Consider the following 18232-nt stretch of genomic DNA (forward strand, 5'->3'; position numbering starts at 1 on the left):
ACGCTCACTATTCATTAATGTCGTCTTTTGTTCATTTCTGTTTGCATACAGATTAATCCAACAAGATTTGAATTTTGGACAGAGACAGATTTTATGCTATGCTTAAAAGCAAATACACTTTGTTGAAACGTTCCTTAAATTAATGTTTTTTGTCAAGTTAAGCCAAGAGATGGCTTCTTGTTGCTTTGTTATCAGACAGTCATCAAGCTTAATCAACATACTGCAGTACTCTGAAGCAATACATTTTAGGACCACAATCCTTTTTTTCAGAAGCGGCATCCCTTCCATCCCTTGCCTCATTTTGTATTACATTAAGATGTGTTATTCACACTAATAAATACTGACAGCAAAGACATTTTTTCAATCTTTGCGCAAAGAAATTAAGCTGCACTCCAGCGTCATTGCCAGCTGTGTGTGGAAAACCTGTGTCTCACAGTTGCTTCTATGTAGTAAAAAAAAAATTGTTTCTCTTATCTTAGATTACAGATTATATAAATGAAACATTTACTTCATTAAGAAACTATGTTATTGCATTATGGCTATCCGAAAATTCACTCAAACAATTTTGATGACTAATTGATAAGTGGATTTAATTGACAAATCTGTAAAACTGAGTTTCTCCGCAAAGAACCATGCAAAGGCGCAACTTTATATATTGTGTTTTCCAGAGATGTATTTAGAAATTCTACTGAAAGAAGTCTTTGATCTTGAACAAAGCATAATAAATCTACTCTAATTAACTCAAAAAATCTCAGTCGACTACATGACCGATTATTCAATTAATAGACTAAGGGGGGCAGCCCTAAAATACACTATTTTAAAAAAACTGTTGTAATACTAAAATCCCTACATATCGTCATATTGTGACATAATTAGATTGTAAGGCTGTATTATGTATTTTCTTTCCATTTGGAGGGACATTTTTGTATTTTTTGATTTCCTTCCTTGCTCAAAGTCACTCAGTTTTGAATGAGAGCTTGAACATCAGTGCCATCCTATCTTCGACATATATTTTCCAAGAAGAGATATGAAACCTCATTTCTGAACCCACAGATGTTTAGGAGAGAGGAGAGCAGACTACTCACCAAAGACAGTCCTGGCAGGGACGGACTCTCTGTTGAGCCAGAAAGACACTTGGGAGAGGATGACTGTCATGATGCAGGGTAGATACGTCTGGATCACAAAGTAACCAATTTTCCTCTTTAGGTGGAAGTGGGTTGTCATCACAACGTATTGTCCTGTGGTGAGCAGACAAAAGAGAGGAAGTCAGAAAAGATAAACATTATACTTCAAAATATAGATTTAGGACAGCTATTATGATTTTGATTAAGTGCCTTTGATTCTTATCGGTTTGCTTTGTTTTGCCCTTCAGGTGTATTGTAGTTGAGATTTATTGGCATAGTTATGAGTGTCATTTGTCAACAAACACAATACTCAGGTATGATCCATTTCATTAGTGAAGTTGGACCGATTTGCAGAGAGAATATGACACAGAAACAGCAGGGTTTAATCTGGTTATAATAATATGTTGATTTTAAGTCTTTCCAGAGACACACATAACTGGAACAATAAAAAATAAATAAATAGAATGGATTTATATATCGACATAGCTTATTCAATCAAGCCTGGTAGAAGTCACTTGGGAGCTTGCTGCTAAAGCCAAGCATAGAGTGGAACCTATAGACTTTCTTAAGCATTACTTTCTGTCTGCAGGTAGCGTAACTGCAAACAGGTCACCCATTTTATGATGTCACAAATTTTTGCCAGTATCAATAAAGAAAAAAAGAAGGAGGAAAAAAGAAATTATGGCCAGTAGGGAAATTATGAATCTAGAGCATGGCCTGTCAATTGTAAGGCAACAAACTGATGCCGGTAAAGATGTGGATGAACTGATGAAGCTGTGTTGAAATTTGCAGTTTCAGACAAGTAGTTTGTTAGTAATGGACTAGACTGAGTGAGCAAGACGAAAAGCACTATGAAACTCTTTATGCACTGAGCATTAATCTTTTGACAGGGTAATGCAGTGTGAACAGTAAACATGTCAAATTAATCCATCCAAAATGCAAAATTCCCCATCAATGCATTGATTTAATTCACAGTAAATTGAATCATTCAGAGCATGTTGTAACCATAGGCTGTATAATGTTAATGGACCGAGCATTTGTGACGTCACCCATTGGTTTGTGGAGATCTGCTGTGAATCGTTGAGTTTGCCGTTACGGTTGCAGTTATACAGGTTGTGGATGTGACGATTTTAGACCCTACATCACGTTACACACATTCACTGACAATCACATCATAGCCATGCCCTAAAAAAAAACCTGCTTTATCGCCGATTTTAAAATCAACAACACCATAACTCAAAAAATGAACATCATTGTGTATTGCAGAAGATTTAAAACTAGTGATTGAGACCATGAACTCACTATGAACATTTTCACTGAGGTAATAAATCAAGTAAGAAGTGGGTCATTTTCTCTCAGGCTTTTACAAAAACAGACCTACTTTTGCAGCCGCATGTGTCGCCCCCTGCTAGAATTCAGATAGAAAGCAGGTTTAAGCCACTTCCGCATTTGCAGCACTTCCCCAACCGGATGCTTTGTCCATTAATATTATTCAGTCTATGAACCTAGCTTAAACCTACCTGTGCTGGACTGCACCACACCAGAATCCACACTCTGCCCCATCAGATCGTACTGGTTTAATCTGGACCCATCCTCTGCCACCACCACGGATTGGGCAGCCCCTCTGGTCCACACATACACCACCTCTGCTTGGGTGTAGGCATCTGGCAATAAAGAAAAGAGTGAAACGTTATAAATTATTTTGCTGCTGGCTGTCTGTTGGCATGTGTTGCCTTGCAGGTTATATTTTTGGAGCTGTAAAGGATGCCAGTTGGAAAAAAAAGAAAAACTATAAAATGAGGTCTTCAACTAAAATCCTCTAGTTCTAGTTTTACCTTATCTCATTTGGTCCCATCTTGTTCAGTCTGCTCTCATCTCAATTGTGCCTCTTTTCAAACAATAGCTAAGTTTCCATCCACTTGTCAATTGAATTATCTGAAGTTCGGTAAAAAAAGTCATCCGAATAAAGCTGGTGAAAGTGTGTTCCCATCCAACGCGTTAAAGCAAATAAAAACCTGTGCGCAATGACGTCTCATGCTGTTTTGCGAACAAATTGGTATATCGAATTGATTTGAGACATTTTAAGGTGTTTCCATTCATTTTTGCACTGAATCGCACAACATTCAAGCAAACATTTGCGAACAAAGTTTTTCGAGACAAAATGGATCATGCAGTCTACCAACAAATCAGATCAATATTGCGCAAGTTATAATAGTGCTTGTGTGCTAGCTGATAGCGACATATCAAGCTGTAATAACATCGCTATGATGATGCAGATGCAACTGGCTTTTAATGTCCCTCCGGCACCACTGCGAGACAACTCTTTTTTTAGACAGTTTTAGCACCTTCCATTTACTCCAGAGGTTGTCCCACCAAAAATAACTGTTATACTTTGCTTGTAAATCTCCTCGTCCGTCCACTACAGTACTGGCTGGAATTGAACTAAGACTTCTTCTTTGTTTTGTGGCGGGTTGCAACCATAAAATGACCTAAAACTTAATTGCAATTAATTATTTATTCAGCACATAACGCTCCCATCAGTGTTTATCGCATACGTTGTATTTCGATCAAGATCAAATCCGACTAGACCGAACGTATTTCCTTTGAGCCGATATTCATGAAATTCCATTGAATTTTACTGTTTCCACGTAGCATTTTTCATCGATATCACTTAATTTGGATAAAAACGTGTAGATGGAAACATGGCTACTTTTTGTGCTGTTATGTCGTATCACATCATGTTATCCTCCAACTTATAAGAAAACAAACAAATAACATCCCAGCAGGACAACGTGACTTTAAAACAGCCAAGTTCCTTTTTTTCTTCCCTCTGGCCACCCAACCTGTCAAACTGCAGTGTGGCTCGACCACTGCAGAGGAAAGGATGGCTTGACTGCAGACTGCAGCATAAGGAAGAGAGCTCATCACTGAAATATTTAAGGAGTGAGTTCAATTTAAAGGGGGTTGAGGCTCGGTCCTCTCACTCGCCCTGTGCAGCTGTCAAAAGAATGGCACTTAGATAGTGTGACGTTCACTTCTCTATCTCTTTCCCTTTTGCTGTATTTTTGCTTGCTGCCCCCATGTTCTTCTCCCATCTAGTTATTCTATCCTTTTCAATCCTTATCTCCAATCTCCATCATTGATGTTATGTCTTCAAAAGGATGATCAGGGTAGGGGGAGCTGTCAGTGGTGGGCAGCTGGCGGGTGCGGAAAAATTCAGGTCTGTGTGCTGCATGCCTGCCAGGGTCTTACAGGGTCTTGCAGGGCTTGACAGGGTTGAATGTGGGGGGGGGGGGGCAAGAGGGTCCTTGGCAGACAGTTCCTCTGGGAGAACAGCTGTTACCACACTGTCATCCCTTATCAGGGACTGGCGCTGGGGTCACGCTTCCAGTTGGATGAGACGGTGGCAGGGTGTCAGAGAGGAATGTGTGTGTCTGTGTTGTGTGCGTTAATGTGCATCTATGTAAGGTTGTGTTTGAGAGCAGAGTCAACCTACAGCTGCCAAACTTCAGTGGACAAGCATGGGCATCCATAGGGAAGTCTTCCAGGTGCATTGGACATTCTGCTCTTACTGTAAGCCTAGAGAGATTCATACAGACACGGGTAGGGAATTAGTTCATTAGGAAACAATACAGTAGAAAGGAAATAAGGAAAAACAGCATTATTGCAAAGCCAGGATAAAGGAACACATGGTATCAATGCTGGAAGAGGGGTGAGGAAGAGGCCTGGAGGAATTAAGGCAAAATAATGACAATTTAGTACAGTGAGGAACCAGGAACATGTGGTGTACTCTTTTTTTCTAGTCTCTCAGCCCCGAACACTGTCAAATTGCAGCTATTTCCCCCCAAACCAACAGAAACGCTCCAGTTCCCTGAGCTGTGGGTTTCTATTTCCTGACAGCTTGGTGAAAAACAGCACGTCAAGCCACCCGTGACACACTAATCTCCCATCCATCCCTCATCTCTCTCATCTGTGACAGAAATATGTGCTCCGCCTCTACCCCCTCCCCCTGCTAGTAAACATGCTAAAACTAATGTTTTACAATCATTGCTTTATAGACGTCTCAAATTGTCATCACTCTGCAGTGTGCATCACGGTTTGTACCGTCGATAAGGATTTTATTTACTTGTGTTCTGCTGAAGGCTACCGAGGTGCTACGACTGGTTCTAAACTCAGCTCAGCTGGTCATACACCTTATCTTCCTGCTCGCAACTGTCAGGGAGCATCCCCAAAGTGATAAATCATAACTGAATAAAACTATTTTATTTTTCCTGGTGAACACTACAATGGAAAAATGACAAACTTGTAAAGAAAATGTATGTGGCTCACAGAACTTATAAATGGCTGACCATGTACAATAAATACATAACTACATCAAGAGAGACGTAGAAATGTATGAGTGTAGTGAATTATCTTTGTGTAAAAATAACCATAAATGTAACAATAAAGTGGATGGTTGTTTGCGTACAATACAGGTTATAAGTAATATAATGCTATAAGTGCAATGTTTTGTTCCTTTTGGTAACAAATTGTATTATTTAAAACAAAGTCCAAAACCTTTATTACCATGAATATGGCCGCTGTTATTTATTTGACCCGTATTTAAGATTTATGGAAAAATGGTCTTGGGGCTGAGTGCCACAAACAGCGTAGGAAAGTCACAAAGTATTGAGAGACAGGCTAACTATGTTGTTGCTATGGGTTGTTTGTTGAAAACTATGGAATGAGGCAATCATTATCATTTGAGTTCAACTGTTTCAGTTTGTTCATAAAATTCAATCAATCAATTAATCCGCTTTTCACATCAGATATAGATTCAGTTCAGCTCTAAAACATTTTAGTATGTGGCTAGTTCTAAAATCCTTTATCGCACTGTTGAAGTAGAAAATGTACAGCCTACCTCATGGTGTACAGCAGTGTTCCTTCCTCTGTAATTCGCAGCAGCTTGTTTGGCATGGTCATGTTGTGAGCCACCGACTTCTTGCCATTGTGGAAGAAGGTATCGGGGGTCCAGATCTTGCTGGCCATCAGGTTGTTAAGACGTAGCACGGCCATTGGGCCTTTAAATTTCAACCTTTCATCCTTCCAGCTTTGTCTGAAGAACACATCAATGGTGTACTCCTGAAGGTGGATGGTGAAAGGTAGAGAAAAAGAAAAGTAAAAAAGGAGACAAAAAAAGAAAATCTCCAAACCTGTAGCTGTATGCTTTCTACCTCCATCCGATACAGCTGGACTGGGGAAGATGCTGAGTAAGGCAAATTTATCTTTCCATTTTACGCTTTTTAATGTTCTCAATTTTTTCTTTTTCTCTCCCTTGTGTCACTTTGACTTTATTATGTTAGTCTTACCCTAGTCTCCCTGCTGGTAACTGTCTCTTCATGTTAAAGGTTTTGGCAAATACAGGGAGGATCTAGTGGACGGATGTGCATGGTTTTCTGGCTGGTATCTTTTCTAAAAGAATGCCTCCATTGTTAAATAGCATAATTGTTCACTATTTCCCATAGGAAATTGTGTGGTTGCCTTTTCCATCTTCTTTGATTTCATTTTTTACCTAATTATGGTCTGGTCAGTTTAATGTGCTATATGCAAATGAGACATTTCATTTGTTATTTGGTCATTTGGTATTGCATTGTTAGGCAACTGCCAAAAATGATCGTTGTTAGCATTTATTTTGGGGGAAATTTCTTTGCTCAGTAATATAAATTACATTAGACACAAAAAGGAAGCACTGGACACAATATTATGAGGACATTTCATTTTGAAGGCAGCTAATGACTATAGCTGAGAGCAGATTCTAATGGTTCCACATGACTGCCCGGCAGAGTAAAGGGAGCCTATAAAGATTACAACGCAGCCTGTTTTTTTGTTCTCTTCTCCCCCCATTTCCACTTGGCCCACGTAAGATAATTAGTATGAGCTGAAACAGAGCTTCAAGGTAATAGAGGGGGATGGGAAAAGGCTTGAGATGGAGATGGAGAAATTGTTCTTCAGCTCTTCCTTCTGGCCTTAACACAGTAGTGAAATAGTCTTGGCCCGCATGTCAGCCAGTGTAATTAACTGAGATTATGTCAGTACAACACTTCACGTGCAGATAACAGGAGTCAGTTTTTTCCATGTAGTAAAAGACGGTGAGACATTTGAATGAGATTAATTGGTTTCCGGTGCACAGAGTAGAGATCACATGCTTATGTTTAAACAGCCAATGATTTTTTTTAGGAAGCACATTGAAGAAGACTAAACAAACCATAAAAGTGATGACTCATATTTTGATGTTGCATTTTAATTTGATATTGAAATGTATTTAATTTCTTGCCGCCTACTATCAAATCATCTCATCATAATAATGTTAATAGCCATTTATGCTGCAATTTAATTACATATCAGAAGAGAAAAAGAGATCGGCACTTTCGGTCTTTAAACCTCAAATCCACACATTTCTTTGCTCCAGACTGTTCAGTCCATTCAGATCTGCTTGTTTCTAGTTTTAAAATATGAATAATCTATCTAGATGCTTAACAAACAGAATGTTAGAGGCTATTTTTAATATTCCAAAACAAACAAACAGAGTTTGGAGTCACAGTTCACAGCATATTTCTACATCCACATTAAAGAAACATGCAGTCATATTTAGGAGTAAGGGTGACATATATGTAGAGTGGAATTACAAACCATGCGCTAGAAAACAACATTTTACACATGTGACAGTGTCAGGAGTTAATCAAATTAATCATCAAATTAATCATCATTTCACAGCTTAGAGACCCTCGTGCCTAGAGAGGCTAAGAGACAGGGTTGAGGGTGGAGGGATAGGGGCAGGGCGAAACTAGTGACATTTACAGAGGCGAAAAGAGTCTTACCATGTCATGGTCCGAAACCGGCCCAATACTAGTCACGAAAATGTCAGTCTTGACTTCAGTTACACGCTCTGTTGAAGCAGGAAATTGCCAGAGTGAGTGACTATCAGTGGTATTCATTAGCCCCTAACTACCTGTTAATACAAGACCACCTGGCTATAGCCTCTGATCCATTCAATCCATTCAATATACTTTTAGCACACACACACACACACACACACACAAACAAACAAATTGGGAAAAAAACAAACCATCTAAAAGCCCATTTTGGATGTCGATAACCATTTCTGCTGGTATTGGTTTCAGTGTCAGCTCCATTACCCGGACTGTGGTTCAGTCTCTTAATACATTTGTGCATTGCTGTATTGCTGAAAATCTGCCACTCTGGTCCCATAATACTGATAGCCACAAAGGGTCCACTGGGGATTCAAGTGGAGGGGGTAGCAGAGGCAATGTATGTTTGGGTGTGAGTGTGTGTTTCTTGTGATTCTGAAACTGAAATATACCTATGATTTATGATTGATACCCATCATAATCCAAAACTTCTTCCCCCTCGGCTGCTGAACTTCCAGCAGTCCTGATTTTATTCGCTTGTCTGTTTGATGCTTGCTTCATCACACTGTGCGATCCACTGTGTTCTTCACACACCAATTCTCACATTATACTGTCCCATTTTCTCCTTACTCTATGTTTCTTTCTCTGTTTCTCTCATTTTCCATTTCTTAAGTTGTCTCTCTGTCTCTCTGCCATTTTGTTTCTCTCTTTAACAATGGACAGTTGACAATAGAGTGAAGAGCAGCACACACAATAAGATGTCAGTCCCTGTGTTACATTAGCAGCGCTGGCTTTATGACAATTCACTGTTTCACAATAGCAGCAGGTGAAGGTGAAGTACATTATCACACAAAATCTGACACTGAAAGCAAATCCACCTCAATAAGATTTATACATATGGATATTACAGTGTGTGTACATGTGAAAAGTGAGATATTTATAGGAGTCCGTTGGATTATATTTGCAAAAATCAAAGCAAAGAACAGTCACCATGAGGGACAAAAGACTTCTGATGACTTGAATTTACTGACCTCCCAGTCCTGGCCTGAGGCGATTGTCATAGCCATCCAGAAGGCTGTCTAAGATCTTGGTGAACACTGTAGTGTTATCTTTTTGTTCATCTGTCATGCCGTTCTGCCCAGAACTGGCAAAGAAAAGAAAAAGATTTAAAGTCATTACAGCTAGAGTTTAAAACCACAGTCAAAACTGCGGAAAGAGTGAGAACAAACCCTGAATATAAATCAAACATCAAAGACAAAAAAGGAGGATTCTCTGCTCTGTAGTTAGCAAAACAGTTCTGCGGAAGTAGATGGGCAACAAAGAATGCATTCTTCTGCTGCATCACATTGTGAAAAAATGGAGATTGACTGGAAAGGAAAATATCTCACAAGGTCAAATTATCTTGTATTATCCCTATGGAAAGTGTGCATGAAAAGTCATTTTCATCAAAGAAATGGAAAATTGGGCATGCAGAGCCCGAATATGTGTGTGCATCTCACAGCTAGAGAGAATAGAGAAATCATAAAACATTATTTATACATTAATATGATCTCTTAATGCCTTTGCTGAGTGTGCTCTTTGAACAACATGAAACAAAAAGCTTAGAGCAATACCTAAAACAATCACAATCAGTAATTGTAGGAGCAGATTTTGTTGCATCTCCACACATAAATATTTCAACACAACCATTATCAGGAAAACAGCCTCTCATTACATTGTGTGTTATAAAGGCAGGATGGGACAGGAATGTTTAGAGAGTATGTTTGTGGATGTGTGTGTGTTTACATAGCTGAATCAATCAATGCATGTATGTACTGTGGGCTCAGTGTCTACATACACATACGCAAACTCGTCTTCATATTCATCCGTGTGTTTTGCGTGTTAGTGCTGATAATAATCAGACACAACTCTCTCACAATGTATTGTATGCCTCTGAGCAATCATCCTCTCCCTCCCTTTTTGTGCCAATGGTGTTTAGTTTGATTGCATGCTAAATAAACAGCAAGTGTTTGGAAACAGGCTCCGAGAGCTGAACGGATCCAAGGAGAGGGAGAGGTCATTTAGCTTATTTAGCAAGGACCTGCATTGGAAGGTAAGGAATAGTAGGTGGGATGGCTGGAGAGAGAGGGTGTCCGGACAAACAGGCGGGGAAAGCTCAAAAGAAAGGACAAAGAAGAGAAAAAAGGTGAAGATAATGGTGGAGGAGGAGGGTGGATAAAAGGCAGAAGGGTGAGGTTGGAAAAGGACATTTTTAAGTGAAATTTAGGGTGGCTTTTTAGAGGGACACAGCTCACATCAAAAGCTGTGGGATTGAGGCAGATCTCCACAGCTTTGAGCGTGAGCTGCTAAACATTTTTTTTGCTTTCTAAATAAGGATGCCACATCCGCGTCACACATGGATTTGTATAAAGGGGTTAATGTGCATCTCTCTGCCACCAATTTCCCTTAATTCGCATGCATCATTCTATCTGGCAAAAAGAAGAACTCTCTGCAAACTAAAGCCAGCATTTAAACTGTATAAACTGTGATGAGCAATTCTATTTTGATTCAGTCTTGGAGGTAACAACTTTGAAATTCTCAATTTCAAAACAATAATTGAACTAATTTGTTCAGATCTGGGAAGCCAATTACGTATAAATACAGGAAGCTTAAATTGCATCTTCAGGATGTTATGGTTAGGTAAAATTAGGAGGGTAAAATAAATCAAAATCTTCCCTGCTTAATTAATATTCCTGCTTTCTGCAGTAATTTAGGCGTTTCCAATTTGCCAATTCAGAGTAAGACACCAAAACTGTTTGGTTTGCCCAAAGGTTACTGTCCTCTTGTTATAGTCTCCAACAACAGAGAAAACAAGCCAGGATGTCCCTTGGCTCTTTCAAGTTCACCAATAATTAAGGAGGAAATACAAGAGGAAATATCCATCTTTACAAGTCGCTAATAATTAGTGGGTAAAGTTTGTTCAAATGAAAAAATAAATGCACTTTTTGACCTTGCATTTTTATTCTGCTGTATTTGACCAGTCAAAGTCATCATCTCAACCAAGTAGAAAACCACTTTTTTAATATTAGGAATGGCACATATCTTTTTATTAAGGTAGACCCTTTTTTCCAGCGTATATGTGAAACATGAGTGGTGAGGGGGGTGGGGTTGTATGTCAAGACAAGGGAAACAAAAAGGTGCTGTGGAAGGATACATATGTTTATCAGCCAGGGGCCCCTTCCTCATAAAACATTGTACACCATCCCCATCTACAGGTCATCTGAACAGCAACAGTGCCGTTCACACTCACTCTGCCAATGTCGTTCTTTTACTCTCTTTCCCTTTCTCCATTTTACTGTATATCTCTCCCTCTCTCTCTCTCCCTGTCTCTCTCTCTCTCTATCTCTACCTGTCTCTTTCTCTCTCTCTATCTCTCCTTGTCTCTCTCTCTCTCTATCTCTCCCTGTCTCTCTCGTCACTTGGATTTCTAAATTTGAGGCAATTTCTTTCGTTGGCAACATACTGTAGCAGAGTGCTAGGTCTTTCTGATTACCGTGTCTTGTTGAAATCACCCAACATGTGTGTGTGTGTGTGGGTGTGTATGTGTGTGTGTGTGTGTGTGTGTGTGTGTGTGTGTGTGCGTGCGTGTGATTTTGTATTTGAAAAGGGGATCTGGATTATACAGTAAATCTATGGGTGATAATTGCTTTGCAGTTTGCAGTGACAGTTCCTAAGTAAAGTAATCAGTACTTCATCAGTTACTTGCACTTACTCTAATGTGCTCAACATACAGCCCATCAAACCCAGTAAATCAAACCCTCCATTTGCCAGTCAGTGTATTTTAAACCTTAGCTCCCTAGCTGTCATTAATCAGTTAGATCAAATCACTGTGCAGTAATGACGTATTGCAGTGCATCATGCATTTAAAATAGGACACAATCCATCTGTGTTCTGCATGTGCTCAAGGCGTGTTAGATGAAAGATGTACTGTATCAATGTGTTTTTTTTGTGGTGTAGCTGTTGTCACTGAGAGAAAGGCAAGCTGGACCATCTCAAGACATCATCATTGAAGTCAACTGCCTGTGACAGTTCTATGGCATTATTTAACCATGCTAAAAATGCCTCATCTCTTGAGTCTCTCTAGGATTCTCCAGAAGAACCACAATAGGATGAGAGCTTATGTGATCTCATGCCGTTGTAACAACTAATGAGTTGAATGTGTAACTGTTCTGCGTGTTTATTTACTGTAGGGTTCCATGTCAAAGGAGTGGAGCCGGATTATAATGTTTTGAAGTATGCTACACATGAACGGCTGCCCACATTTGAATCATGTGGGAATTAATGCAGTGGCAGACACATGACAATGGATCAAGTTAGTGTCATCTCTTATTCAATCATTCTCTTTCTTTCTCACTTAGTTTGTCTGCTTCTGGTAAGGTGACATCCCACACCTCAGTGTTGACATTGAGAAGTGTGTCTGTGCATCAACCCTACCATCCCTGCAGTCACTGTCACAAACATGTGCACAAATCTGTGTTAAATATTCCGATGCAACAGACATCATCCACTGCACACAGACCAGGAATGAACTGAGAATGGAGATGTTGTCCCACAAGGCTAGTGAATCAAAGAAAGTGTCATACTAAGGTATCGTGGATAGTGGCTATTTTGGCTCCTAATGTAATCTTTCTATTTTGCACTTCTTATTGCCTCTATGCAATTATAAGCATAGGTGTCCTATGGAGATGCCCCAGTTACAACCACATTAAATATTCACTGTAAAGGTGTAAACCAAGGAAGGCAAGGAAGACAGCATTTCAGCATAGCAGGTGGACCACTGTTTACCCCTTCACTGGCTGAATGCCAGATTTACTGACATATTTACTGGCCAGTTTACCATTCGGCAAGCACTGAGCACCAGCAATAAACAGTAATTGTTCTCCTCAACAAAAACAGCATTTAAAATTTTACCCAATGCATTTTGGTCTTCACAATTTGTCCTTCAAATATCACCATATGCAATTGTAGTGTTCCATTAATATCTTGATCATATAGGCAATATTTAGATCTACAATAATAAACCTTTGTCTCAAAGTCTGTGTAAGGCTTGAAAAGAAAGTCATGTGAAGAGTGTGCATGTTTTTTTTTGGCTTTCACATATTTAGAATTTTCCATTGATCCAATGTGATACACAGGTACATACAACATGCATTTGCAAGTTTAAGTTTGTTCTTACCTTTTCCCACCCAGTACGCTGTTGGCGACAAGCAGGCAAGCCCACAGACACAGAGAGGCCGTCCTGCTCCGTCCACACATAGTTGCAATATGAGGACCTTTCACTGCTGGAGGTCAAAGGGAGAGAGAATGAAGATCATCACCAATTCATTTGAGACATATTTACTAGTAAGCCAAGGTGTCATCATCTCAGGTATAAACAAACATGTAGATGTAGAGCAGCCAACTTGGATGTTCCTAAAGAGAGTATGTATTGGGTCCTGTTTGACATTTCTTACATATTCACTGACAGCCATTGATTTAAACCAAATGGCCCTGCCACATGCATTGCATCGGGCCATTGCATGCCACTTGACACAGACACACCTCAAAGTTTTTAAAATATCATTTTAAATGATGTGTCACATTGACAGAGGCATATTCTGCACCCTACATGGGAGAATGAATTTAAATATATGCTCTGCATTTCGATAATCAAAGGGGGGGGACTAGTGGAAATACGACTTCCATAACTGCCATTCAATACACTCGCATTCCATTTGGCTGCATCTGTAGCGCATAATAATTAAGACGAAATAACAAGGCAACACATCATCGACCACAAAACACGCTGTGTGAGGTTGGAGCACCTGTACACAGCCTCCTCTAATACCCTGCAATGTGAAACGCACAATACCGCAATATCAAACCAAATCCCCTTAAAATATGAGCATTTGCTTCCTCCTCAATCATTAAGCAATGATGTCAGCCGGGTCATAAAGTATGTAAGCAATTAGCCTGCGCTACTGTTCATGCAAAACACAATGCCCAGAAACACTGTCCATTGTTAAAGGTATCGACGTGTCCATGAGAGGACCAATTACTTACTTGTAAAAAAACACTAAAACAGTATTTCACACACGACCGCAAAATCCTGCCACTAAAACACAGCACACATCGAAGACAATACCCCTACTTGCTTGTGATGTTCCAAGGTGCACTGCAAGCGGATGGGAGTCAGCGGACGTAAATTGCTTTGCTAAAATGAAATAAAAATAAAATAAATCCGTTGGTTGACAAGGATTTGACAAAGCGGGGATGATGCAGATTAACGGCTGGAGGAGAAAATCCCGCACAAGCACACTTTCTAAGTTATTCAGAGGAAATGACACCCTCTCCCCTACAATACATGAATGTAGTTGAGATGGATAGAAATTTAGCATTCAACTGGCATCCCTATAAGGTCGGTCTGAATACATGCATGGCATGATCCACTTCGTGCGTGGCGGAGTAATTAAGCAAATGTGCGTGGATGCCGTTTTATTCAGAGCGCTGTCTGTGGTGCTGAAACCAAGCAGCCTCTCGTCAAAACCATCAAACGGCTCTCGTTTGCCATACAATACCCCTTAAACGGTCCCAATTTCGACGAGAAACTCCCTCTTCTCCCTAATAAAACTCGTCTTCGATTCTAGCGGTGTCCAGCAGCACAAACCATCCCTACAAATCCGAGTGTTACTCCCCTCTCCCCTTCTCATGCCTGAGAAAAATGCGAGAAAAATGGAGATATTCACTTACAGCAGATGAGTCGGTGTGTACTCGCTGTCCGCTGGCTATATCCTCAAACTTTTGAGAATATCGTTTCTAACCGGACTGAATGAGAAAAATCCTCTGTGATCTCAGATCTGACGAATTTTAGCTTGAGGCTGGAGAAGCGGCTGCTGACGATATGCGCAGGTCTCTCTCACTGTTCATTGGTGGTGCTGTAGAGAGTTGAACTCTCTCAGTCTGTCAGCAACAAAAGAAATGTTCTACTAAACTAACACATCTGGTCTGTGTACTGGGGTCTCTATCCAAAATAAATGATTTGGTTGATCGATCGTGCCTGTAAATAAAGTGCATAGCAAACAGACTGTGTCCAAGCGCAGAGCATTTAATTTGGGAATAGGCTGTACCGACCTAATATAAAGACTAGCCCGCCCATTTTATATGCAGCACAATTTAACTTCCACTGCTGTCGCCCTAATCTCTTATCAGTGGCTGCTAAATAAAAATCCTCTTACATTTTCAACTAGGATCCCTTGATTTTTCCCCATCGCGCTTTCCCTGTCTCGCTCCCTGACTCCTACGTGATGATTCCCAAGGAGATCAAATTGACATGCATCAAAAGATCGTCTTGCGACCAAGACAGCTAGGGCATCTTTTGGAAAAGGGTAGCAGTCATAAAACGGACAGTGAGTACTTACGATGAAGCAAAACAAGAGAAAAGAATGAAACACGACTGGATTACACGGCTCGGATACGCGCGCACACAAGCAAGGGAAGACACCTCCAACATTTCAAGAAAATCGTGTTCCCTCACCAGCTTTGCACTGATGAGGCAAGCCTCTCTGCAATAAATCCTCCTCGAATCACTCACCGTCTCCTAAAAGCCTGCGTTTCGCATCGAGATAACAGCACTGCCTCTGTTTACAGCCAAATATTCTGCTGCTACATCCGCGCCACTCCAGACTGAGCTCAGAACGGCGAGGAGCGCTGAGCTGCGTGCATCTGCAAGGGAGGAAAAAAAAAATTGGGCTATGATACCCAGCGTATATTTTTGTAGTCATCTACGTATTTCAAGTTAAACTACAAATCAGAAGACATTTTCATTACCAAGAACTACAGCAGGAGGCATATGAGGAAAAGGACATTCTTATGGGCAGTTTAGAACACATCAGTGTAATTCATGGTTACATAAGCCTCCTATGAATCCCAGCTGTTGAATTTGGAATGCTTTTCACTGAGAGGCAACTCATTTATCGCCTTTTGCTTCGATTGGGGGTTTATTTTCGACAGAGCAGGCAGAGTGAGCTGGCCGTGTAGTCACGTCAGTCTGGTCTGCAGCAACACTGCAACGTTTCATCTAAGTGTGCGTGTTTGTGCGTATGTGTGTGTTGCCTCCTCACGCATGGTTAAAGTAGTGCATGTGCGTGATTAGTTATGAGAGGCGTCATGGCCTTATATTTGCCTCTGTATTCGTTGTGTTCAATGGCATATCTATATATCTATCTATCTATCTATCTATCTATCTATCTATCTATCTATCTATCTATCTATCTATCTATCTATCTATCTATCTATCTATCTATCTATCTAGTGAAATTGTTTGCCGTTTAAGGATATTCAATTTCCATGAACATACTTTTCAAACCTTCTAAATACAATTAAGTTCAAATTATCGAAATGGACTTCTTCTCCCATCTGCTTTTTATCTGCTTACATTTCGTCCCCATAACCTAATGCTGCAGGTGCACGCGTATATTTAACAACGACAAGAAAAACCTCCACAACCCAACCGAGCTCCTTCCGTAGAATGTATGCTGTTGTAACGCAAGTGGAATATTATATCAAGCTGCTTCCCTTCTCTCGGAGGCAGACGCCAGTGCTGCATGTGACTCGATTTATTTGCCTGTGCGCGCGCGTGCCCTTTTGGGCATGCATAACCAACACGTGCCCGAGTGCGTGTTGTGTTGGCGCGCACGCAGGAGACGGATAGTGAAGAGGAGAAAAAGTACGAATCCCATCTCTCCACCCGCCTACTCACGTTTAAATAACCTTCCGTTTAGCCAAGGAGCAGAATTCCTTCGCGGACAACAGAAGACAGCTTCTCCAAAAACTCCTAGTGATCAATTACAGCAAGAGAATATTCACTGTCACCCCTCAAACAAATAAAGACCAGCAAAGGCGACTTGCCTACTCACAGCTCCATCTCTGGGCCGGTGATGGGAACGGATAGCGAAGTGAGGTGTGTGTGTGTGTGTGTGTGTGTGTGTGTGTGTGTGTGTGTGTCTGTGTGTGTATGTGTATGTGTATGTGTATGTGTGTGTGTGTGTATGTGTATGTGTGTGTGTGTATCTACACGCGCGCGCGTAGGACTAAACGGAGAGAGATGGATGGCGGTAATTTAGGTGAGGAATGTGCAGGTTATGGAGAAATAATCACTCGCTGTGAACAGTGCTTTTGAATTTTAAGAGAATTGACAGACTATGCCCCCCCTCCCGTCTCTGTACATCCATCATGGGACCATATGTGGTGATAATTTGTTTCATTTCACACAAACTTGCAGTAGGCTACCAACTGTGATGAATTTATATTCAGAAGCAATGTGTGGCAGTCAGCCTTTAGTATAATTTGTGTGTTTGCATTTAACATTCATGTCTCTGTTTTGTGCACGTGCCCATATGTGTTTGTGAATGTTTATAGGGCCCATGTTTTGCATGTGCACACTCAATCTTGAACGTGTCAGTGTGTTTTTAGTATTTATCCATTTGACCTTTCAGAGTGAAGTCATTCATGCTGTATGTTTATCATTGTGTTTTCATGTGCGTATGGAAGTGAACAACCATTTGCTCCTTGGGGTGTCCTATGGAGCCTTTATTCAGCACTTACTCTAAAGCACCAGTTGCACAAGTTGTTGACTCTCAAAGGAGAGTCAACAAGCCCTTTGAGCCCTCATGGCCCTTTGGGCGCTCATGACCCTAATCATTTTGCTGATCTTGTTTTTTGTGTAGTGAACACTTACCTTGTGGAGGCCTGCTCCGTGAGCACACAGACAACAGCAGATTACGTCTTAGTACCAATCATTTTAAAAGTGTACCAATCCTTTTTAAAAGTGATAAAAGCAGGACAGATGGGGCTTTTTACGCTTTTCATTTTATTTGAATTGGAACAGTGCACTTATGACAGGGATAGAATGTCTTCATTTGGCATGTAGTGTCCATCAATTAAAGATTCCTGAGTCTCTCCGCTCATGGACAGGGTATTTTAAGGTCCTTTTAGGTCAGGGCTGCTCCTCGATGAAGAAAACGCACGAGACCACTCTTAGTCCAGTAGGCAATAGCAGGCAGGGTTCCCATCTGGCCTCCAACTGAGGCTGTAGCAGGAGAGAGAGAGAAAGATAAACCGAAGTGCAGTACTTCAGTTCAATTATTGCAGTAAAGCTTGATTTGTGCTTGCCTTTTTCACCCT

General features: G+C 40.6%; 1 protein-coding gene across 6 annotated transcripts in view; it reads right to left on the reverse strand.

Moving 5' to 3' along the window:
* The window catches only part of gabra1 (gamma-aminobutyric acid type A receptor subunit alpha1), a 28408-nt gene extending 12636 nt beyond the window's left edge, over nt 1-15772 (reverse strand). Inside the window, exons 1-9 of one of the 6 annotated variants that reach the window (XM_034889047.1) lie at nt 15642-15772; nt 14801-15004; nt 13248-13353; nt 9064-9176; nt 7982-8049; nt 6025-6245; nt 4621-4703; nt 2645-2788; nt 1086-1238 (exon numbers count right to left, since the gene is read on the reverse strand). In XM_034889047.1, the coding sequence (XP_034744938.1) occupies nt 1086-1238; nt 2645-2788; nt 4621-4703; nt 6025-6245; nt 7982-8049; nt 9064-9176; nt 13248-13327 (862 nt within the window). In that variant the 5' untranslated portion in view covers nt 13328-13353; nt 14801-15004; nt 15642-15772. The other 5 variants (XM_034889045.1, XM_034889049.1, XM_034889044.1 and 2 more) reach the window with 5 other exon arrangements.
* Nucleotides 15773-18232: the final 2460 nt, after the last annotated feature.

The sequence above is a fragment of the Etheostoma cragini genome, chromosome 13 (assembly GCF_013103735.1).
Source record: "Etheostoma cragini isolate CJK2018 chromosome 13, CSU_Ecrag_1.0, whole genome shotgun sequence".
NCBI classification, from domain to species: Eukaryota; Metazoa; Chordata; class Actinopteri; order Perciformes; family Percidae; genus Etheostoma; species Etheostoma cragini.